Here is a 25982-nt window from a genome sequence, read left to right as displayed (position 1 = left end):
GCTACTGTAATAGCCGCTTTTTTTCCCCGACAGTCGCTAACATACAGATTCCTCCAAAACGCAGATGCACACATTTCTACAAAACACATACAATTATAGGCATGCATGCACACACACACACACACACAAGCACACACACACACACACACACACACACACACACACACACACACACACACACACACACACACACACACACACACACACACACACACACACACACACGCCTACACATACACACACACACAAACACACACACAGACACACACACACACACACACACACACACACACACACACACACACACACACACACACACACACACACACACACAAATACACACACACACACACACAGATACACACTTCTGCCAAGGGGTGTTTGCAGGGTACAGCATGTTCTCTGCAGAGATCCTCTCTGAACTGAGCCGAACTGCATCTCATTACTGGGGAAAAATCAACCCCACTCCGTCACTGATGCTTCCACCACAGCCACCAAGAGGTCACGTCTTTATTTAGAAATGTACTACACAAAGATTGCATTGCATGGGGTAATTAAGAATTTGCTGTTGTGCATATTCCCCATAGTCCCATAAATATGCAACGCGCCTGTTCATGCCGGTCGCATAGGTTCCCGTTAGCAGCAGCGCTCAATATTCTCATTTTGCTACGATGTGGGTGTGACGGCCTTTGTCTTTCCTCCAGGTGAGTTTCACTGCAGCTTTGAGGAGGAGCCCATCTGCATGTTCACGCAAGACAAGAACGACGACTTTGACTGGACACGGCACAGCGCGGCCACCCGCGACACCAAGTACACACCCAACACCGGGCCCAGTGGAGACCGTAGCGGCTCCAAGCAAGGTGGGAGAGCCCCGCCTGGGTGGGTGGTTGGTTAGTTGGTGAATAAATATCCCTAATATTTAATAATCATCATTAATATTGAAAACATTCCTTGGAATAGAGGATGTTTTCTTCCTTGATCATAATGCCATTGTCTATGGATCGTTTAATAACAATCTAAAAGACTAGTAAACAAACGTGCCAAGAAAATATTCATATTTGTAATTTATAATAATTTCATTTAATGCTAATCTTCTAAAAGGCACTTAAGAGAGCGGCATTGCCTGGGAACGCACCTGTTGTAACTTGGTGCAAAGATGCCAATTGGAAAGCAGTAATACAATCTGTTATAGGAAAAGAAAGTCGAAAGCCTTAATTCTGTAACTTTGTTCATACAGAACAATTAAAATACTCTTGACTTGTTTCGGCAGGGCCTTCATCATCAGAGAGCAAACCAGGGTTTACTCCCTGGAGGCCCACGGAGGCTGCGCCAAAACATATTGTAGAATTTTAATTGATCATTATGAACCAAGCCGTGGAATAGTGTATTTTAAGATGTTTGAAGAAGAGTTGATGAGTGAATTCTTTGCCGCACTTAAAAACATTGCACACCAGTTTGGTGAAATTCCAGAGATTTTTCGTCCGTGTTTTCGATTTGAATACAGTCATATGGTTAAAATGATGGATAAAGGAAGGCATTCCAGCGGTGGTCCCCGTCTTTCTTACGTCTTAAAGACAACATCAGCGCCAGGCCCAGTGATTCCGGCTGCATATTGCATGATTTCACTGGGTTGTTTTCACCGTCCGCTAAGAACTATACAGTCCGATCTAAGAATGATCAACCTTCACCATCCATTTTAAAGTTAATCATGTGGCTATTTCTCCATCTCTGTTTCCATGGGTACCTGAGCCAGAGATGTGTGCGAATAATTCAATATTCATTCATTGTGTGTGTGTGTTTGCATCCATGCATGCGTGTATGTGGGTGTGTGTGTGTGTGTGTGTGTGTGTGTGTGTGTGTATGTGTGTGTGTGTGTGTGTATGTGTGTGTGTGTGTGTCTATGTGTGTGTGTATGAGTATGTGTGTGTGTGTGTGTGTGTGTGTGTGTGTGTGGGTGTGTGTGTTTGTGCGTTATGTGCACCAGCATTCAATATTGAAGAGCCTTATAAATAAAGACTCTGCATTGTATGATTCATTCTGCCTTCGTAAGGATGTACGAGCCCTCTGATGGAACATAAGCGGCGATTTGGTATTTCATGAGGGTGGCAACGGCGGCAGCTGAAGCAGTAAATAATGCATCGGCCCTAATCACCCTAATGGCTTCCAAAATGTCCAACATTTCATTAAGGGGCGGCCATTCCTCTCGGCGTATAATTATCTGATATTCAACTAAGACAGACATCCCATTCCATCTTTCCTTTTTTGTTTTTGGCCGGAGAGCCATGGTCGGGAGATATGAGACTGGCCTGCCTGAATGTAAGCTGTTTTTATCTGTTTGATTTACCCTCCTGCTATTGTTGTTAGAAAAATGAGAAACGGTTCCTTTCCTATCTATCTATCTATCTATCTATCTATCTATCTATCTATCTATCTATCTATCTATCTGAACTCGGTTTTAGGCTTGTTGGTGCTCATAGTCACGAAAATGAATCTATTGAACCTCTTAATCTATCTAAATTCATCTATGTGTCCCGGTTTACAAATAACAAAATTAAATCAACCAATTAATTTGTATGGAGAGATTTCTCCATACAAGACACTAAAACGAAACTGAACTAAACAAATTATTATATACATTGTAAATATACACAGGTATGTTCCCCGACCAAATTAAACCCAACTAAAACATGCATATTGTTTTTCACCCATCCCTTCTTTTCATTTTTAGGTATATACTGTAATAATATAACTACTTTACCCATGAGGCAATTGCATGAAGATGGATAAAAAATGGTGCAGAATTGTAGTTTTTGTAGTTTTTAGCGTTAAGGTTTAAAATATTTAGAAACAATTGTATAAATATTATGCACTGTACGTTTAAATTAATTTGTTTCTGCTCCTGTAGAAGCCACAAGTCCTTATGATATCAACCTTGTTTTAAGAAAACATGTTTTATTCACAATGTCATGGAGACTACACTACCCATAATCCTGAGCACAACAAGGACATCTCTGATTGGCGGAGCTCTACCATGGAAATGTTCACCACACTGGCTGATGGGTACATTGAGTACACAGCCTCGCAAACGTTGCTATTATATCCATTTGAATTGTATCTATGAATGAAATTCATACTGAGGGTATGACCTTATATCCCTCTTCTCGCCCAACCTTGAATTAGTTCAAGTCAGAATTAAATTTAAACACATGCATTTTAAATTTTGAAAACATCCGTGCGCCCTCCCCCCACCCAACCCCACCCCCCGCAGTGGTGTACTTTGTCAGGTTAGTTTTTTGTGTGTACATATCAACTGGACATATCTGCCCCCAAAATGTCCACATTTTCAACCTATTCCATTTTATTTCGATTTATTTTTTATTGTATTTTATTCTATATATTTTTTATCTTATTCTATAAGTATTCCACTTACTGTATTACGTTTTAGGAGTCAGTTAGTCGGTCTATTAGAAAGGAATTTTCTACTTTTTATTTTTATTTTATTTTTGTACTTTTTCCTAGGACTTATTGTGTGCTATCACCGGGTGCGTTGCATTACATTTCACTGCATATATGTATGGAAGTATGTATATGTATGTGACAAATAAAAAATCTTGAATCTTGAATCTTGAATCTTGAAACATTCAAGTTATGTGTAGCACGAAAAAAAAGTCTGATAATTGTGCTCCAATTTTCGTGACTATGAGCATGAAAACGCGTGAGACTGGGGTGATCTATCTATACATACTTAAATAGATATACATTTATGTGTATTCTCTCGGTTATTCACATGCACAAAACATGTGTGTACAGTTTGTGTACAGTATGTGTCCATCCATGCATAGGCCTCTTCACCTATGCATGGCTGAACATTTGGACCATATGCCACCAATGTTAGCATATGGTAGCATGTGTAGATACAGTCATCCGTGCCCGTGCGTGTGCTTCCAGGGTTCTACATGTACATTGAGACGTCCAGGCCACGGAAGGAGGGCGACCGGGCACGGCTCGTCAGTCCGTTCTTCAATGTGGCGCCCAAGAACCCGTACGGCATCACCAACCCCCCGGCCTACTGCCTGGGCTTCTTCTACAACATGTACGGCAAACACATCGGTAAGACACGCACTTAATTATCCTTTCTGCAAAAGATGATCTCTTCCCGTGGTGTCAACAAGCATCTCCTAATTAAAGGTGATAACTTTGTCATCATCTGTTAGATTTTATTCTATTCATTCATGTTTTTTGGTGCCAGCAGCATTAAAAAAGAAAAAATGAACCCCCAGAATCTCCAGCAAAATATTTGTCACTGTCACCAACTTGGTTGGTTCACTGAGAAGAAACTCCGAAATTCAGAACTCGAATTGTTGAAGCCGACAAAAAACCATCTCTTTAGCATTTTTATCTGCACACTGCTAGACGGCGACGCAGCAGGAATTTAACGACACCCCGACAACAGCAATAACAAAAAAATAAAGTTCCACGAGTCGAGAAGTCTCCGATGACTTTTAAAAAGAGCTGAACTCAAAATGACACCTCAATGTCTCCCCATATATTTTCAATTTTACAGAAATGAGAAGGACGTCAGACAGGAAATTAAGTAGATCACAAAAGAGGAACAAAGGAACAATGCTACAATGCTGGCTCTTTTTTTACTCGGAAGAAAGACGAAGTGAACCTTTGTAGTCATCTAGCGCACGCTTTGCCAAGCGACTCCTTATTATATTACTTCTCAATGTACGTTAGCTGCATTGTAGATGTGTCAGGCCCTGGAACACATTGCATTGCAGCAAAGGGGCAGAGCCGTCATTATATGGGAAGGGGGACATTTTAAAAATATGAGTTTCCGCCCCTCCCTCCCACACACACACACACACACACACACGCACACACACACACACACACACACATACACACACACTCACAGGCTCTCCTTGAAGCTCCCCACCATGTTATTATTTTTTTTTTTGGAGATACTTTGGATGAAACCGCCCAATTTAACCATGCCTTTTCCAATTTAACCAACCACATTGGGGCGTGGGAGTGGGGAGCGGGGGGGGGTCATGGTGGAGGAAGACCAGGCTCCCATCATGTTCTGAAATGGTGCTACACCCCTGTATGTTATTGACCGTGTGAATACTATGTATAAATATGATACATGCTCCCATCAAACTGGCTGCAGTTGGACTTTTTCGACCTCTGTGGTTTTTGGGAGGTGGATCAAATGACCCGTTGGACCCGCATCACACCCCACCCCCTTATCCTGCTTCCCTGCAAGCAGTGGAGAAGAACAGCAGGTTGAAAAGGGCAGCTCTCCTGGGGCAGATTTTCTGAGTGTTGAATTTCCTGAACGGGTGGATGGTGCGTTGGAACAAACCTTTTCTTCAAAGCTTGAGGATATTCACTCTGTTCACTGGATTTCCTCTTTGGAACTCAACGTCTTCTCAGTGGGACGACGTTTTGAGACATATTTCCACACGTTGGATAATTTTCATCTGCTGCTGCTTTCAACACAGCAGAGGCAATCAGACAGCTGCAAGTGCTAATGCCTGTGGACCATGTGTGTGTTTGTCTGTGTGTGTGTGTGTGTGTGTGTGTCTGTGTCTGTGTGTGTGTGTGTGTGTGTGTGTGTGTGTGTGTGTGTGTGTGTGTGTGTGTGTGTGTGTGTGTGTGTGCGTGTGCGTGTGCGTGTGTGTGTGTGTGCGTGTGTGCCGATGGTTAAAAGCACAGCGACCAGGAATGCTTGAATAAGAGAAAAAGACTATCGAAGCTATGCTAAATTGTAGATTGTCATTAACTACTGCACAGCTTCATTAACTATTGGGTGTTGTTAATGACTACTACGTATGTATTTGTCAGTGGGTGTGTGTGTGTGTGTGTGTGTGTGTGTGTGTGTGTGTGTGTGTGTGTGTGTGTAAGTGTGTGCGTGCGTGCATGTGTGTTTGTGTGTGTGTGTGTGTGTGTGTGTGTGTGTGTGTGTTCACTGCACTTTTGTGGCAGAAAGAGACCATGAACATTTTTCTGAGGTTAATATTAAATTAAGTTAAACCCAAATGATGTGTAATCCTTATCAAAACTATCGCCATAACTTTCGTGAAATGTGTAAAACTACGATGTGTTGGGATTGAGATGCAGGTGTGCATTAGCGCTAAATCTAAAATGAGATAAAAGAACACTTTACTTATTCCCAGAAAGAAATTCCTTTGTGACCATAATCTAATGACTTTGTTTGGAATTTGCTTTTATTTCATCTTTCATTTATTTTTTGTATTAGTAGGACCAGATGTGGCCTGAGGCTCATCAGCGGCGTGCATCTCTTTACCTGCAAATACAGTACGGAGATGTATTTAGTATTTTGAAATTGTGTTTAAAATCCGTCGCCTAATAATAAGAGAGAAAGTAATTTAGTGAGGGAATAGAACACACAGAATAGTTCAAAGAGAACCAATCCCGTACCTTATCTGTAAACTGAAACTAGTTTGTCGCCATGGTGATTTGGCAAAAAAAAAAATCCACACGATCTAACTTAAACCATTAACTTAATTCTCATGACGGGGTGAGGGAAGGGATTTATATGTTTCTGTATACTGTATATGTGTGTGTGTGTGTGTGTGTGTGTATGTATGTGTGATGTGGCTCTTTGCAGTGTTATGGCATAACTGGTTTGCTACCCACTAATTTTTGACCATTGAAGAGCATTAATATGAGGTGATAAGGTACAAAATGGTAGCAAATGCTCATCATGTTATCTGAACTTCACCAGGCATCTTGGAATTGCTTAATGAGTTCAACCAAAAGTCCAAAACCTAGTTTTCTATTTAATCAAATGGAACACTGACACATATTCATCTCGTGGTGAAATTGGGAATCTGGGTTTTCTGCAGCTTAGCAGGTGGAGACAAAACCTTTAGCAATTGTTTTTCTCCTGCCAGCTACAATGTAGCATCGCCTTGTCTCCTCTATTGTTTTCTGAGAGTGACAATAGGGCAAAGCGCATTGTGAATGGATTTTGGTGTGAATAGAACTAGTGTGTTAAGACAATATAGCCTTCAGTGCCAGTGACTAGTACTGGGGACTGCTGGATATGGGAACCTTTATGCTGGATATGAGAACGTTTTTGGCTGGATATGGGAACATTTCTGGCTGAATATGGGGACCTTTATGGCTGAATATAGGATCCTTTCCGGCTGTATATGGGAACATTTCTGGCTGGATATAGGATCCTTTCTGGCTCAATATGGGAACCATTCCCGCTGGACATTGGAACCTTTCTAGCTGGATATGGGAACCTTTCTAGCTATCACTTTCTAGGCAAAAGGCCTAGAGTTTAAAGGGATTCTGCTGGGACTGGAAACAAGCCAGGCTAATAATGTAGCATGCCCTCATGGAAGGCACATCTGGAAGTGAAGAGGGTGGAAGGCACGATGGGGCATGCTGTGGGGGGTGGGTACCAAACATCTGGATAGTGGGAGGGGAGTGATACAGAGAGGATGTGAGGAGAGAAGAGAAGATGGAGGGTTGGACCCAGTTGGGGGGTGAGAGAGCTCCTCCGGCACCCTGCCGAGGTTGAGTAGGCCGTGACATTTCCAATTTGCTCAGATTGATTGCCAGCCAGACTCCCTCGGCCCCGCCCCCGCAAACCCCCCCCCCCACCCCCCAGCCTGTAGAGAACTCTGAGTTTGTGCCCGGACCATGCCACATTACGATGAATGGGCGTAATGTCAAGGGCTTGAGCCACAATTCGGAAAGGACCAAAGCCGAGCTCCCTTTGTTGTCCCTCCTCTCTCAACATGAGAGGGATCCTCTGTCAGCTCAGGAATGTGGTCTTGTGGGTCTTTTTCATTTTCAACCAGGCATTAGCTCCTGCTACTGCTAATTGTCCAATTTATGTTGATCATTTTTTCTGCTCCCTTGCAACTGGACAAAACTTAAGAGACTTAGGGGGCGATCATTTTACACTTTCATGTTCCATCACTTCAATTCAAACTCATGTGAACACATATGTGACTCACCACAGCAAAAGCCGCCATCTCGCGCATTTCTAAAATTGCCAGGAGCAGCCAAATAAGTTGGAAAAACCTTTCTTGAAAGAAAATTAGATTTTTGTATTCAACCAGAGGGAGCATGTTCCTTTGTGGTTTTTTTTATCTTTCAACATATTATCAAAACTGAGTTTGATTTATAAATAGTAGAAAAATGTTAAACTGTGGAGTTAAATATTCCTGTTAGATTACATGGGGAAACGCAGTTCACTTACCGAGACGCTGAACAGTGCTGAACAACGCAGATCAATAGTTTCCTTTAAAGCAACCGTCCAGGTAAAGATCACAATGTGAAACCTTTTTGATAGAGTTCAGCCCTTTAAATATTACGTGTTTTATACACACACGGAGACAACGTTGTGGAGGGGGCGTGTCACTGACGGCACCGTCACTTCCGTAAACAAGACGAGGCTCCGGTTTTACTTGACTGTGAAAACTTAGGATGATTAGGAGAAGCGGGTGGAGGAATATCTAAATCATTTCGCGGACCTTAATCTGTCCAGTGCGATAGATCCAAGTCAGTTGAAGCAGAGCTTCATTTTCCGCGATGATAGTCAGGTCTCTGACAGCGACACTGAATCTGATATTACTCCGGACTTGGAGAACATCTCAAACAGCGGATTTCAACCCGAATGTGACGATGAAACTGAATATTTTCAAGAACCAACAGAAAATAAATTCCATTTTTATAAAACATGTATATTCTTACTGTTAAAAATAAAAGCTTTTTTCAAAGCAAAAATATGTTCAACATTCCCTTAATACACAAGAACAAAGCAGTGATTGGCCCATTCAGCAGTATGTTAAGTAGCCATGTGGCTTTGGCTACCCCATTTGCATTCTAGGAGCTAGGTTAATGAAGCCAAGTCTCTGCGAAATTTTCCAGGTGATAATCTCAGAAACACAGTTTGCCACACCCTTGTCATTAACAAGTCATAGCTTTAAAAAGATTTGCTTGATTTGCACAAGTGACATCTTGTTTGGAAGCTCTGATTCGCCACTTTCAAAGGATGTGAAAAAAAATTGAAAGCCGCTAAATGACCCTAAAGTATGCGGTGGGTCACATATGTGTACCACAGGCATAACTATCCTACACTCAGCAGCAAAAACAGCAAAAACAACAGTCACTTATTTATAATCATTTTTGAACATTGAACATCAAGGGCAAAGACTCTGCAGAGCACAAATCCAAAATGTTTCCCCCTGTTTTAGCAACAAATCAATATCCCCCTCCCCCAATCAGCCTCCTTACCCTCTCAACACCACAGAATCTAAAATCAGAAATGTTACGGTAATGTCAGTTAACTGGGTAGTGCCTGTAGTTCCATCTTATCATAGTTTTGCGCTCGCTGATTGTCTGGTTGAGCGCTCTAGTTGTTTTACCACTGTATCTCAAGCCACAAGACAAGTTATCATGTACATTATAAGAGTAGAAGAACATGTGATAACGTTGTTTATGTAAAACACCTTTTCTTTTTCTGATATGACTCAATATTAAAAGTCTCCCAAGAACACCGTTTTACCATTCTCCTAGTATTGTGAGTTATCAAAAGTTTGATGTTGAGCAGTTTTTCCAAAGAAATGGTGCAAAGCGATAGTTTGGAATAGGCGATTGCTATGTCAATCACTCTTTTGCAAATAGTGAAGATAGTGAAGCCACCTTTGTGTGTGTGTGTGTGTGTGTGTGTGTGTGCTCATAGGCCTCTACATCACAAAGGGTGGCGTAGCCGCGCTCTTGTGAATTTCAGCTTGCCAATGGCCTTTTCACAGAAACTTTCATTAGAATTACACAAGCGATGGCGTCACACAAACAATAAAGTGTGAAAGGCGAGTCTCCATTGGCGAGGCAGGGACGGCGGGATCCAAGGCCAACCTAATGTGGAATATTTGTGTACTTTAAGACTTTTTGCATCAGGGTAAGCCACAAGTTGAGGGACAGGTGTAGGAGAAGAACTGGAAGAAACAGACTCCCTCTTGTGTGAACTTGCAATTTAAATTATTCTACTAAATGAAGCCATGTTTCAGTCGAAGGACCATCATCAGGAAAAAAGATCTGCCTTCGCGGGCTGCTGTGCTAGAGATACATGGAACCTTGTGCTCCCATATTCATTGCAGAGAATGAAAGGATTTGGGTGCGTCTGTCACTTCAGGGCAATATTTATTGAATCAATTAACCTTTTGTGTGCTGAAATTAAGTTGTCTCTACACAGGAGATAATGTATTGGAGATATGTATTCTAAAGAATGAAAATGGCATGGTGGCGATTTAAATGTCTATTATCCATTTTGAACCAATTCATGCATTTAAACTGTTGCTGTGCCACATGCTTTATGCCATGGAATCCATGTCATGAAGCACTATTAGCAATAACTTTGTAAGATATTTAAGATATATTTGGACTTGAATAGCAGCCACTCACAGAAGGCAATCCACCCATTAACCATGATCCAAAAACATACGCTATCTTTTCACTTTGACAATGGCCTCAGGTTTGCAGGGCGGACGCCAGAGGAGGTGTATTTCCCCTGGGTCTAACCCTCTTTCAGATGCCACCGGATTAAAAAAAAAAACAACGTGGGTCGATTGTTTTTCACGGTTGCAATATTTTTCTCATTAATATTTAGCAAAACACCTTTTCTTTGCAATGGGGAAGATTGCATCCATTTGTGATTGTTTCATTTTTCAGTTTCTAGGTCATGTTGTTCATTTTCTTTTGTCTTATTACAATTCTCAGTAGTTGATTCTCAGCAGGGAGTACACATACTCTTCTTTTACTCTGATTTGAACATCGCCTTAGATTTTTTAATTTGAATGTAATCCGTAGTAGTGGCCGTAGTAAACTGGTCTTTAAACTGGAATTTGGCATACTCCTTGGCAAACGTCATCCTTTTGCCATGAAATAAGACTCCTTTCAGATTTACAACGCTGAAAGAAGTGACTTTATTATCCGTCCAAGTGTACAGGATTTTTTTCAATGTTTTCTGGGCCCGTGTTTTGGTGAGTCACAGTTTAAGTCGCAGCAGTCGTAGTGGTGGCGGCGGTGCAGAGGGCCGTAATCAGTTGATAAGGAGGCTTTGCCGCTCTGTGATGGTAGCCATGGCAGCAGCTCAAAGGGACTCCTCTGCAGTTAGCTAGCGGGGGGATACCTGCGACAGGGTCACACTTTAATTACTAAGGCGCACTTCAAAGTTTGCCTTCGGATGCCCGTGTCACATTTGTTTACAGGATTAAGTCCCACTAGGAAAGCCAAGACTGTTTCAAGTCTGACCCACGAGAGCACCTTTCACACATGCAGTCATTCCTAGCAATGTTCCTGCATGGGGTCATGTGTGAATAGGAGCAGATTCAAGATTCGAGATTCAAGAGGTTTATTCATCATATACATATACATACGTTCATACAACTATGCAGCATTTCTTGAAACTATTTTCTTACACGGGAGCCTTCGCCCTCATCCACTCCATCTTCTACAGGAGATGCCTTTTCTTCATCGCCCGTCCTCCAGTTCATCCATTGCTGTGCACCCGATGATTATGCACAGTGTGTTCTAGACTGAACACAATAGCTACCGAATTTCTACTCGACTAACTAACTGAAACAAACTGATTCCTAAAACGTAATGCAGTAAGTAAATAGAATAATATAGAATAAAATAAAATAAAATAGTGTCAAAGTAATACAGAGTGGGGGTACAAAATAGAAATAAAGGGAATAGATTTATGTATGTGGGATAGGCTATTATATTTAAACAGATTTGTGCATTAAAGTGGCATGTGAATAAAGTGAGGTAGTGTGTGTGGAGATATACAGGACAGTATACGGCGCAGCAATACAGTAAAACCGAACAGAACAGCAATACAGCACAGTAAGCAGTTACCCAGAACAGTGATACAGTATGCAGTACAGTATGCTACATACAGTACAATAAGGCAGGGGGGCCTATGTGTGTGTCTCAGTGGGGACCCCTGGTGAGGTCATCATTGACAGTTCTTATGGCTTGCGGGAAAAAACTCTGTCTCAGTCTCTCTGTTCTCGCTCTATGACTGCGGAGGCGCTTGCCTGACCGCAGCAGCACGAACAGTCCGTTGTTGGGGTGATGAAGATCCTTCATGATCCTGCGGGCTCTGCTACTACACATCCTGGTGTATAGGGGAGGGGAGGGTAGTTCCAGTGGTACGTTCAGCTGAACGCACCACCCTCTGCATGGCCCGCCTGTCCTGAGCAGTACAGTTCCCAAACCAGGCAGTGATGTTGCCTGTCAGGATGCTCTCCACTGCTCACATAGAAGGACTTGAAGATCCTTACGAGACCCGGAATTTCTTCAGCTGCCTGAGGTGGTAAAGACGCTGCCTCGCCTTTCTCACCAGAGTGTCTGTGTGGATAGCCCATGTTAAGTCCTCTATGATGTGGACTCCCAGGTACTTGAAGCTGCTCGGCCTGTCGACAAAAGTCCCATTAATCACCAGCGGGGCTTGCGTCCTCAGTGGTAATCGTCTCCTAAAGTCCACAATAAGCTCCTTAGTTTTGCTGATGTTCAGGAGGAGGCTGCTGTCCTGGCACCAGAGTGACAGGTCAGCCACCTCCTTGTGGTAGGCCTTCTCATCGGCGTCATTGTTCAGGCCCACCACGACGGTGTCATTGATGATGGTGTTGGAGCTGGACCTGGCCACACAGTCATGTGTCTACATTAAGTACAGTAGGGGGCTGAGGACGCAGCCCTGGGGGATCCTGTGTTCAGAGTGAGGGAGCTGGACGTGTGCCTCCCCAACCTAACCACCTGGGGCGATGAGGCTGTGAGGAAGTCCAGGATCCAGGCACACAGCAGAGTGTTCAGTCCTAGCTCCAGCAGCTTGACAGCCAGTCTGGTGGGGACTATGGTATTGAAAGTTAAACTATAATCGATGAACAGCAGTCTCACATAGGCCAGCCTTCCAGTAGTCAAGGTGCGTGAGCGTGGTGTGCAGTACCTGGGAGACCACGTCATCCATGGATCTGTTCTGCCGGTACGCGAACTGCAGCGGGTCCAAGGTGCGGTGGAGGGAGGCTCAGATGTAATCCTTAATCAGCCTCTCGAAACACTGAGGTGAGGGCCACCAGAGGGCCACCAGATGGTAGTCATTATGACTGGCGGGAGGGGAAATCTTCGGGACAGGAACGACGGGGGACCTCTTGAAGCAGGACGGGACCACGGATTCAGCTAGGGAGGCGTTGAATATCATAGTGAGCACCGAGGCTAGCTTGTTAGCACAGGTCTTCAATACTTGTTCAGATATGCTATCTGGGCCCGGAGCTTTCCGGGTGTTCACACGCATCACAGCCCTCCTGACGTCCTTGCTCAGACACTGAGAGTGTGCTCTCATCCCCAGCAGTGTAACTCCAATTAGCGGTGTTGTTGCCAGGCTCAAACCTTGCATAAAAGGAGTTCCATTTGTTGGCTAGGGATGCATCCACACTCGTGACTGGGAAGGGGCTGCTCTTGTAGTTAGCAATAGTCCGCAGCCCCTGCCACAAGCATCTGGTGTTCCATTGCTCCACCTGTCGCTCATCTCTGTCTCTGTACGTCTGTTTAGCGTCCTTCGCCGCCCTCCGCAGTTTGTATGACACCACTTTGTAATTGTCCATGTTACCGGATACAAGACCTTCGTTGTAAGCGGCTGTGCGAGCATTCAGAGCGCCACTGATGGATTTATTGACCCTTATTCTGGTCGGGAATATCCGAACTTTCACCGTGGGAACGATGCTGTCTGCTAACGTAGCTCTGAAGCTCACAGATCATTCTGTAAGCACGCTGACGCCACTGGAACTTGATTGGAACATGTCCCAGTCTACGTCAGTAAGAGCGGCCTCTGATTGGTCCGACCACCGCTTTACGTCCCTCGTCACCACCGGTTCAAGCGCAATGCACAACTTGTAAACGGGAACCAGTGAAATCGCGGAGTGATCTGATTTCCCGAAAGCAGGGAGCGAGACGGTCTTGCATTCTTGCACCGTGTGCAACAGTGGTCCAAAGTTCTATCTCCCCAGTGGCACACTTGATGTGTTGATAGAAATTAGACAGAATTTTCAGAAGGTTTGCCCTGTTAAAGTCCCCAGTCACCACCACAGCCGCATCGGGATGTTCATTCTGAAGTCCACACAACACATAATATTGGTCAGACAGTGCTATGTCGGTGTCCGCTTGCGATGGAATGTAAACGGCTGTATTGATGAATCTACCTCCCCTGAATTCCCAGGGGAGGTAGAATGGACGGCATCAGATGGTCAGCTGTTCCAGGTTCGGCAAGCAGGAGTGGGTGAGTCTTGGTGTTGTTGGGGTTACACCAGCGGATGTTTATCATGAGGCAGACGCCTCCACCCTTGGATTTCCCCAGCTACTCCGACCTGTCGGCGCGGAACACTGAGAAGGACTTGGCTGGATGTATGCCGTGGTCTGGCACCAGCAGGTTCAACCATGTCTCCGTCAGGCAGAGGACACAACAGTTTCTCATATCGCGTTAGAATTTTATCCTTGCTCGAAGGTCATCAATCGTGTTCTCCAGGGACTGGACAATGGCAAGAAGGATGCTTGGCAGAGGTGGACGGTAAGGTTGTGTCTTAATTCTGACCCGAATGCCTCCTCGTTTACCACAGTGCTTCCGTGGGCCCACCCGTTTTACAGCGGCTCCATTGTTGTTGTTGCTGTTGTTGAGAGCGTTGGTGCGTAAAACTCTGGATCAGATAAAAAGTCCCAAAGTTGTTCTTTCAGGGAAATTTTTATATCAACGGGTGCATCGCAGCCGTAGTAGATCACTGCCAATGATTTTTTGGCGGACATGGTAATAAAAAATTGAATCCAGGGCAGGGAGCAGGGATTGATATCCTGGGAAATATGTTCCAGCAATTTCCCACCTCAAGGCCGAGTAATATTTCAGGGAAAATGCTGGGACGGCTGTGTTGTGAATGGAAGGGTTAGGGTTTATTAGGGTTAATTTCCAAAACAACACACAAAGTAGGGGTCGAATCCGAATACAGTACTGGCAAAGCACAAATAGTGGGTTTTAACGAATATTTGGAATTTTTTTTTTTTATGGAAAATAATGGGTTACATCGGTGGCACTCGGCTGCAAAGGCAAGAAACTGAAACAAGTTCAGTCTCTACAGAGACAGGTCTTAATATTCTTAGATTTTATTCTTTAACTTCTTAAAAATGGCGCTCAGACCCTAGACATGTCTTTTAAAGTTAGGGATATGGTGTGGTTCCGAAACCCCAAACCCCAAAAATTTCCCATTGCACCAAGGTCCAAGGATATCACTCTGTATAATAAGCCACGTGCTTCTGTATTATATGTAACAAGGTAAAAAAATTAGGTTAACTATAATTTTAACAAACATTCCAAATAATAATTATAATGAAATTAATGTAGTCTGAGGCAAATTGATCTTTCTTCATCTGTCCATTGTTCACACTGAATCTTCAATCGTTTCTCAAACATACAGAAGAACATGAATAATTGTCATCGGGTGCAATGGGACATTTTTCAGACTATTGGGGTTTCGGAATAATGCGGTGTTGGAACAATGGACAGTCCCCCTGCCCGCAATGGCTGCACCTGAGCACGGAGCCGGAGAGGAAAAGAGCGGACAGGGAAAGGTAGAACGGGTGGAGAACGTCCTTTTTCCGGAGGCAGAGAATGTAGGATGGTTGAAAATGATCACACCGATTTAATAACATTGGGTTAGGGTTATTGGGTCCGGGGACGGGGACTGGGGCTCTGTCCCTGCTCCATCGGCCGAGGGAACCGAGTACGTCCGGGAGGGGCCAGGAGATGGGAAGCAAAACGCTGGTCTTTGAGAGACAGAAAAAAATTCAAAGTGATTCAGATTGTACATCCCTTGTCAACACAGATTGTCCGAACTATCATATCTACACTGAAACAGATTTTCCCTTACCCCATCTATTCAGGTATTATCATGGCATGTGTGAAAAGGCACAAGACAGAAATGTTCATGTGTGATATAAGATAAGATAAGATAAGAGATAAGATAAACCTTTATTAGTCCCACAACGGGGAAATTTACATTGTTCCAGCAGCAAAAAGGGGACAGTAGAAAATAGAGAGCAAATCAAGGCACACACTATAAACAATATAAAATAAAGAGAAAACATAAAAATAAAAAATCACCATAAATAGGAACCAGAGTACTAAGTGTATTGCACATGTCTTGACACACTTGACATACTTGACATATAGCTGCATATGTGAAGAGTTAAAATCACTAGTCCCAGTAATTTACTGGGAACTATGTGTGATAGGGGCTTACGACGCTGAGGAGTCATCCCCTTCATCAGATACCGGGGCGGTCATGTTGCATCAAAGCGTTCGGTCGCTTAGATCTTCTTAAAATTTCACACTCTAATGCCCAGCCCCTAAAAACAAAAAGGAAAAAAAATGTGGTGATTATTTTAACCACGTGTGTCGTGGTTAATCTAAGGATGCGGCGACACTGATGCTGCAGCCGCCTACTGCGCAAAAAAACAAGAACAAGTTCAAAAGATAGAAAATGTCGGCAAGAGCTACCTCAGCGAAAAAGCCTTCTACACGCTAAACTCCTTTGACGGGAGATGAAACGGCGGGTCATGTTGCATCCCTCGCCAATGCTGATGTTGGGGAAAAAAGAGAGAAAGGGAGGACGTGGAGCTTCTCACATTTTCCGAGACATGTTTGAAAGCAGCGTGTTCAATAATGAGACGCCTCGCTGAGGTACGAGGCATCAAAAGCCACACTAGCGATCCAGGAAGCTGCTCGTACCTGCCTGCCGAGCGGGCGGAGGCCGGTTCAAAAGTGCCTCTTCACCTTCACTTCCTTATCAATTACCCCCCCCCCCCCGCCCAACTTCAGAGCAGGGGTCCCGCAGAGCTAGGGGAGTAGCACCCACCCCCCCTATGGTGCTGGAGTTACGCATATTTAGGGATAGGCTGTCGTGGACTACAGCTACTCTCTCTCTCTCACACTCTCTCTCCTCTCTCTCTCTCTCTCTCTCTCTCTCTCTCTCTCTCTCTCTCTCTCTCTCTCGCCGAACAAAATTGGTTCCATGGGATTTTATTCTTTCCGCTGCCGGAGAAAGGAAGGCGGGTGATTGCTTTGGTTGCACTCCGTGTCGTCATCCGACGGTTTTTATATATCAAAGTCCGAGGCGAGACAAGAGGTCTCGCTCTGGGGAAAAAAAAGTTTTGGCCCACCCCCCTTCGCACTCGGTGTCGTGTTTGTATTTCCATGTCGAACCTCGTGATGCAAAAATGGAATCCAAACTATTTGAGAAATGAAAATGGTTAAAGTCTGAGGCTGCCTTTTTGAATTGGAAATTATGAAGAACTAATGGACCGCAGGTGTCTGAACTCCTAATAAACTAAGTGACGCCGTCGTGTACCCAGGAATGTATCGGCATTTACCAGGTATTTAATTCCATTAAACTGGTCAAGGGAATAATTTATCGCCTGCTCTTTAAACTGCAAATGTGTCCCACAGCAAAAGCCGCCATCTCGCGCATTTCTAAAATCACCAGGAGCAGCCAAATAAGTTGAAAGAAGGAAAATGAGATTTTTCCAGATTCGTGTTCCTTTGTTTTTGTTCTCTCAACGTATTTTCAAAACCGAGTTTGATTTATAAATAGTAGAAAAATGTTAAACCATGGAGTTAAATATTCCGGTTAGATTTCATGGGGAAACGCAGTTCACGTACCAGGACGCTGAACAGCACTGAACAACGCCGATCGATGGTTTCCTTTAAAGCGAGCGTCCAGGTGAAGATCATTCCTCCATATTCCATGTGATGTGAAGTCACAATGTGAAACCGTTTTGATAGAAATCAGGCTTTAAATCGTACTACTCCTACACACGGAGCCACTGTTGTGAAACGTCACTTTCGTAAACAGACAGTTAAAGCGCAGCACGGGGGTGTTTCGGTTTCACTTGTCTGTGAAAACTTTCTTCTCCGTATCTTTATGGATTATGCGAAGCGGGTGGCGGAAGCTCTGAATCATATTTCGGACCTTAATCTGACCAGTGCGATAGATCCAAGTCAGTGTTAGCAGCGCGTGCTGGACTTCATTTTCCACGATGATAGTCAGTTCTCTGACAGCGACGCGGAATCTGATATTACTCCAGACTTGGAGAACATTTCAAACAGCGGATTTCAAACTTAATGTGACGATGAAGCAGAATATTTTCAAGAACCACCGGTTGAGACCGACGATTGTTGTTACAACTGAAGAAGTTGATGACGTGATGAAGTCTGTTGATGTTGGTGACATTTTCACATTTCAGATTTTCTGAGACTCATAATATTGATGGACTCTACATTTTCTTGTGTTGTCCGTACTTTTAAACTCCAAAAGAATTCCACTTTTATAAAACATGTATATTCTTACTAATAAATAAAAGCTTTTTTAAAAAAAACAAAATTAGTTGTGTTGTTGAGCTGTTAGTGATTGGCCCATTCAGTATGTTAATTAGCCATGAGGCTTTGATTGTCCGCCAACCCCATTTGCACTCTGGGAGCTGGCTGAATGAATCACAGTTTCCCAAACACTTGTCAGGTCATAGCTTTAAAAATATTTGCTTGATTTGCACAAGGTACACCTTGTTTGGAAGCTCTGATTCCACACTTTCAAATGATGCAAAAAAGCTGCCAAATAACCCTAAAGTACGCGGTGGGTCACAAATTAATACATGTATCCATTTTTATGACCTGCTTTTTACCTTTGTCACCGCCTTGGCTCCTCCATCATGAATGCAGAGGAAGACATGAGTTTGGAACACAGAAGATGGAGATCAATATTAATTTTAAAAGATACATTTTATACATACATCTAACTATTTTTAAACAAATGTTTACTTTATTCTACTTTACTCGTTGCAGTAGATTGCTTTATAGCAGAGGGTCTCCAAACATTTTTTTCCCCCTCGGAAACCTGATTTCCTCTGAGCAGACGTATAAGACGCAATACTTTTTTTTAATGTATTTATCATATATTGCTGTGTTGCGTTAATACCTACCTGTAAACTTAATCGAATTGAATAATTAATAATTGTCTCGTTGAGGACACCACTACCGTTTTATTTTAGTTGGTACAAACAAATCTGTTTATTCTAAGCAAGTAACTACCACTACTATCTACCAGTAACTACGTGAAACCAAACATCACAAGATGCCACCTTAAGAATAAATGAAGCATTGTAGAGTGTAAACAATGAAAAATCAATAAAACAAATTAGAAAATAATTTAACTGGCAAAATAACTCATCACTGATTTGGCAGTAACGGAGGAAGTTTGTGATTGGAGGTATTTTAAAGGAAATGAAAGACTAAATGTAGTTTCTAAGTTGTAATCTAAAGATTTAAAATCAATTTTACATCAACTCTTTTCAGAGACGCAGTCGAAGAATCTTCTGCAGGGTTTACTTGTAAGGAGACGCGTACTCTTTGTTGTTCAGCTGCTTGGGAAACGCTTCAGCGGGGAAATCCACTTGAGCGCAGAGTCGGAGGTCCGGAGAGAGGCGGCTTGGCTAGGGTCTCCTTCATCCCGCCGCGTGCTTTCCGCAAAGATGGGCGATGATACGTCTGGAATGAAGGCGCCGTGGTGATCAGTTGGAGGGGATCGGAGAGTGGTTCTGCTTAACTATTGCTAGCTGACTCGTTTAAAAATAAGCTTGTAAGTAACATCGTTGGCCAATCAGCGATAATTACAAAGTTATTATTCACTCAAGAACTCAGGTTGATGAGTTAGTAAATTTTACCGGAGAACTGGATGGTGACAAGAAAGAAGAAGTGGTAAAAGTCAGAAGAAGCGGACCTTCGTTGCACGTTCGTAGGTCCCGGTGGTTTGAGGTAAAACCAGAAAAAGATCAAAAGGGAAAGGGACTTTTGAGGGACTCTGAGCAGAAGAAGCCGTAGAGCAGTCTTCTGCGTCATCTTTGCAACCGATGAGAAGGGCCATGTCATTTGGGCCAACTCCTTGACGTGACGTCATAACTCTACCTCCATTAGCAGCTTAATTTTATACAACAATTGAAGTATTTTTTTTTTTACGGAACATTTCACACACCTCCTTCCATCAGCATCAATCCAATGATTGGAAACATCATAAATACTGTAGATTGTGTCCCAGAATCAAATCATATCTCGGGATTAATAAAAAAAAACCATCCAGGGTTATAGTCTCTTAGTCGTAGGGTGGACTGGACATGCATTCGAAAAATTATTACTGTTTTTCATACTGGGAATCGACAATGACTATATACTGGGTACCAATGTATGAAGCTGTATACCAATGTTATATATAATGTATAATATTTGAGATGCATAATAATAAAAATGTTTTGCCATGCCCCCAAACAGGCACTCTGAACACCCTGCTGAAGCAGAAGGGCCAGACGGCCTCGGAGGGCCCCGTGTGGTCCCTGAGCGGTAACCAAGGTGACCGCTGGAAGCAGGCCAAAGTCAGCATCCACCCCACAGCATCCTTCCAGGTGGGACCCAAAAAATAACATATGAATTTTATACGTACACACAGTACATACAGATATATAATTCCATACATACATACAATGTGACCTGCTCTCATCCTGGCTGTTTTCCTTTTGGGTGTATTACGTGAAGGTGCATTTTTCATTCTTGGGTGCATGTGCTTGATCATCAGGCAGAGTGGACAGGATTCAAAGCCAATATCTGTCATTGGAAATATATAGTATATAACTAAAGCTTTGCCACTGGCAAATCCTCAAAATCTTTTTGGAGTAGGGAATACATTCCACAAACTAGAGTTCCTGCACTTGAACTCAGTAGTATATTTTTTTCATTCAAATGTATTCTAATGCAGGATCTAGTGCAGCATAATAAAAAAATAATAATAATAAATATATATATATATATATATATATATATATATATATATATATATATATATATAATTATTATTATTATAATAGTTATAATATTATTAATTATATAAAAACAGGGCAAAATATTATTATTATTATTATTATTATTATTATTATTATTATTGCTATTATTATTATTATTATTATTGAAATTATTATATTATTATTATTATAAATAAAATTATAATAATAGTTGTTATTAATCAGTATTTACAATAATAATGCATCCATTCAGCACACCCCTAGATATTGGTCTCAATCATCAAAAACTAAAAATTGCAGCCTAATTGGACAATGCGTCTAGCGCCACCAACAGGTCAAAGTTGCACTTTTCACATGGCCATATCTCACACTCCATTCATCCCACCATCACTGGTGTCATTTGATGCTTCTCCGCATGATTGTCCAATTTAAACCAAACCAGGTTTGTTGCATTCTTTGGACCTTTATTGTTTAAAGTCATCAAAAGTTCTGAAAGTCCAATCAAAATGACCGCCACAGACAGAAACGTTTTGGCAAAATGCTGCATAGTCAGGAAGTAGCCGTAGATTGTAAACTCTAGATCCAATGTGAACCAAACATGCTTTTTTAGACTGGGCACACTATTTTACATTCATTATATTCAGTTTGGTTCATGCAGGTCAAGCCGTTCTATGGCCAGAGGTCCAAGAGCCCATGTATTGTTCCATCACATAATTTCCTCCTCAGCCATTGGTTAAATTTTCGTCAAAGTGCTCTGTTGGATTCGTTGAAGCTTTATTGTTCAAAACTATCAAAAAAGTTCCCGAATTCCGAACAACATGGCAGACATAGACAGGAAGTAGGCGTTGCTTGTAAACGCTAGGCCCAAATTAACCAAACATGCTTTCTTAGACTCGGCGCACTATTTTTCAATAGAATTTACATTACATTACATTAGATCACTTTGGGTCACGTGGGTCAAGCCTTGTGATCGCCAGAGATCACAGAGTGCACAAAATCTGATGCTTCAATAGCTTTCTCATGGACTCATGGTCACATTCTCAAACATGAGCATCTGCACATTTTGCTCTCCGGCCCAACCCTTTCAGCGAGGCATCGCTGCTGCATCGCTGGAGGCCAGGCTCCGGGGTCCCGCTTGGGCTTGGCACGCGCTCATTGCTGCTTGCAGCTATATTTATTATTGTTGTTGGTATTATTATACCAGTTTATACAGGTTTAGGGAGACGGAGTCTTTCTTGAAGTGGGGCACCGACATGGTGTGAGTGTTTATTAACTCTTGTAAGCATAAAGGCTCGCTGGCCAAGACGGGGACGTAAAACAGCAATGAAACAGCCCGTGTCAGGGACCATGTGGCTCACGATCTGGTCTGCAGGGTCCCCTAAACCCAGCCGGGTCCGACCAATCAGCCCTAATGAGGCTGATTCGGCGGACCCGGTACAGCTGTGCCGCAGCGGGAAGAAGCCAGCGCTGTCACCCGCAGACCGTGGCTTAAGAATGCTCCCCTCGTCTCCATTATTATTATTATTATTATTATTATTATAATCTTAAAAAAGGTGCTCTTTTAAAGACACACAGAGAATAAATCACGACACAATATGAATAAAAATAAGTCACAATAACGCCCATAAAGAAAGAGAGAGGGGTGAAGATGAGGGGAATGATTTCATGATATATTTACTTTAATAACAGCACAGTTCAGAACAGAGACAGGCTTGGTGATGTGAAGGTTAAACTCCAATGTAGTGTTGTTTATTGTTGTTTTCATTATGTTTTCTGATGCTGATGTTCTACTCCATCTCCCCCCTACTCTCTCTCCTCCCCCTCTCTCTCCCTGTCTGTGCCTGTCCCCCAACCTCTCTCACGCTCTCTCTCTCTCCCTCTCTCCTCCCTCCTGCCTGTCTCACCCCCTCCCTCATTTCCTCCCCACCCCTCCCTCTCTCTCCTTCTCACTCCCGCTCTCAATCTCTCCTTTCTCTTTGCCCTTCTCCTCCCCTCTCTCTCCCTCTCTCATCCATCCCCCTCTATCCCTCTCTTTCTGCCCCGCCTCTCTCCCACCCCCTTTCCTCCTCCCTCTCCCGCTCCCCGCACTTCCTCCCCTTCTTATCCCCCCCCTCTCTCTTCCCTCCCGCCTTCTCTCCATCTCTCCATCTCTGCCTGTCCCAACCTCTCTCCCTCGCTCTATCTCTTGCTCACCCTTTTCTTCCTCTCTCTCTCTCTCCCTTGCCCCCCCTTTCTCTCCTTTTCATTCTCTCTCGCAATCTCTCATTTCTTGTTTCTTCCCACTCTCCCCCTCTGTCCCCCTTCCCCTCTCTCTTCCTGCACTTCCTCTCCTTTCTCCCTCTCTCCTTCCCTCTCCCTCTCTATCCCCCCTTATCTGTCTCTCCCCCTCCCTCCCTCTCTAGGTGGTGTTTGAGGGGGTTCGGGGCCCGGGCATCGAGGGCGACATCGCCATCGATGATGTCACGCTGGAGGAAGGCGAATGTCGAGACCCGCCACCCAGTGAGTAGTAAAGTATTTCCTTCCCTCCGTCTTTCCTTCCATCCCTCCATCCCTCCATCCTTCCATCCCTCCGCCAGTCGACAGACAGTCCTCCAGTGGAGGAGAGGGGAGGGGTGAGAAAACTGTAACCATGGCAACAGTGCCATAATCACATGAACGATAGCAACATGAGCAATCTAATTGCGCTGCAGGAACAAACAGAAGTCAAAAATAGAAAATGGGACATTATAAATGGCCTTCAGATGACAAAGACATACCAGAGGGTGAAGCAAGTGGACGGGTTGAAATCTGGTTTAGTTTAGAGATAATAGTGACTTTGTCTCTTCACCGCCACTTATTAACCATATCTAATATCATATTTGGAGTTATGGGAGTTAAAGGAATTATTACGAACGCAAAGAGAATGGTACTTGATATGCCTGACCCCTCGTCCATGGGATGTCAGATGGAAATGTGGAGAGCGAATCCAGTGGGAGACGGTTGGAGGTGATTCTTTAATGATAAATGACGCTTAAATACGTTTGAGTCTAAGCGGGTGTTTCAACATCTGCTCACAGGTCGGTTGGCAGTCACAGTTTGGGGGAAGCGACTTTGAAACTGCGAACTCTGATAAAAGTAAAGTTAGTTAAGTATAGTGAGGCTTAAAGTGGAGCTAATTCATCAAATTGTTGTTATTTTCTCTTGTTGCTCAAAGAATAATGCTCATGTTAATGCTTATAAAATTAAAATGAAATAATATTTTTTAAAAAGTCAAAGAAAAAAGTATTTTATGATACCACTTTTTCATTTCCGATCCGATACGATACAACCTTAAAGTACCTGTAAAGTGAAAATAAACATGTGTTCTGAGTTTGTCACACCACAGAAAAATGAGTCATTAACCACCCAGCCAAATTTGAACGATAAAAAAAAGTATATAAAAGTATATAAAAGTATACAAAATTAGGTTTCAAAATCACGATAAAAAAAGGCAGTTCCCTCCGCTCTGAGACGCTGGGGGAGTTTCCGCTAAAGATGCTCAAACCACGCCCAATCACGTTAAGCGTGTAATAATATATCAACCTTTACATTGGAGTAAATTCTATGTTTAAATGTTCTGCTAAACGCAGTCCTGTGTCTCTAGTTGCTTCCCATCAAAGCACTGCTGTCTGGCTGCAGGACTCCTCGCTCTCCGATGCCCTGTCCTCCACAGGCCAGGTCGGGGCTCCGCGGCCTGCTAGCATGCAGCTAATGCTAACGTACCCAAACCCTGTGCAGTCCAACCAACGAGACAGAGGCACCCAGAAGCACCCACAGGATTTGTGCAAAGTCTTTGCATGAGTTTACAGTTCATCCCAAACAGTAGTAGTAGGGCTGTTAGCTTAGCTTATTTCACCACTGATGCTCTGATTCCGACCTGTTGTTTATATAGTGTTAGGGCGAGGGGCCATGCCGAGTGTGAACGCACCACAATTCTGTACTACATCGTTCAGTCTTTTCACATGTTTTCAGCAATTACTTTCTAACATGTACAGGTATAATGTATGAGGAAACAAATCATTGAATGAACTTTACAAAGACTTTAGGTATCCGCTGATTCTGATCCGATATTTTTTTGTCTCAAACCACTACAATGCTGTTCATTTGCTTATGTTTGCCACCTAAAAAAATAATCACGCTCAAACTGTTCTCCATTCACCTAAAGAAAGAGATACAAAGCCCACAACATGACTTGTACAATAATGCTGCTTCACAATTGACAATTAACAGTCGAAAGCAGCTTTCACACCTTAAAATATCACTTTAAAGTGCAACTTTGCAAAAACTCAATTCAGTGAATCAAGATAAAAATCTGCGAGTGCTTTATCATGTTTTTCGTGTTGAAATTAATTTTGCACCCCGTCTTAATATAATTCCACACCGCAGACATGTCTCGCTCAGTCGATTTGATTGCTGCTACAGGTTACTGCATCACTTCTCCTTGCGCTACGTCGCGCTATGTTGCTGCTACTTTACGGCGTCGTGAATGAGCTGTGTGTACAATACAAGCGCATTCGATCGTAGCGTTTCCGGGGGCAATTCATCAGACGATGGTATTGAATTACAATGTATATTATTTCCGATATCCAATCCAGTCATTTTGGCCAGTATCAGACCCGATACAGATACTGAATATCGGATCAGTACATTGCTTTTTTTCATTTTTAAACATAATTTATTATTGAGTTCATTTCAATAATATTGGAATTATTATATTGAAGTTATATTCAATTGTATTTAATGTATTTCATAATTTTTTTCATTATTATATATATTTTTTTATATTATAATATTAAATTATTTTATTGATATTTACCCCTGGTACCCATTCTATGTTTGTTGTGATAATGTCCGCGAACAAATTGGTCAATTTAGTTCCCTTAATAGTCCTCTGAAATAGTGTAAGAGCCATCCTTGGCCTTTACCTTTAACGGAGGATCGCCATGGATAATTATCATCTGAGGGTCATTTATATATAATGTCATTCTATAAAGTTGATGTTTCGTGTGTCCATTTGTGTGTATTCT

At 42.8% G+C, this 25982-nt stretch overlaps 1 protein-coding gene across 1 annotated transcript in view; it reads left to right on the top strand.

The window, feature by feature from the left end:
- LOC307248194 (MAM domain-containing glycosylphosphatidylinositol anchor protein 2) overlaps positions 1-25982 on the top strand; it is a gene marked incomplete at both ends in the record, with an annotated part of 228555 nt that overhangs the window by 202288 nt on the left and 285 nt on the right. The window contains 4 exons of the mRNA XM_080024479.1: positions 705-860; positions 3949-4110; positions 20414-20544; positions 23340-23436. Coding sequence (XP_079880605.1) covers positions 705-860; positions 3949-4110; positions 20414-20544; positions 23340-23436 — 546 coding nt within the window. The remainder of the gene's footprint in view (positions 1-704; positions 861-3948; positions 4111-20413; positions 20545-23339; positions 23437-25982) is intronic.

This window comes from Zeus faber, assembly GCF_960531495.2.
Source record: "Zeus faber genome assembly, chromosome: 2".
NCBI classification, from domain to species: Eukaryota; Metazoa; Chordata; class Actinopteri; order Zeiformes; family Zeidae; genus Zeus; species Zeus faber.
This window is presented reverse-complemented; position numbering and strand designations above follow the sequence as displayed.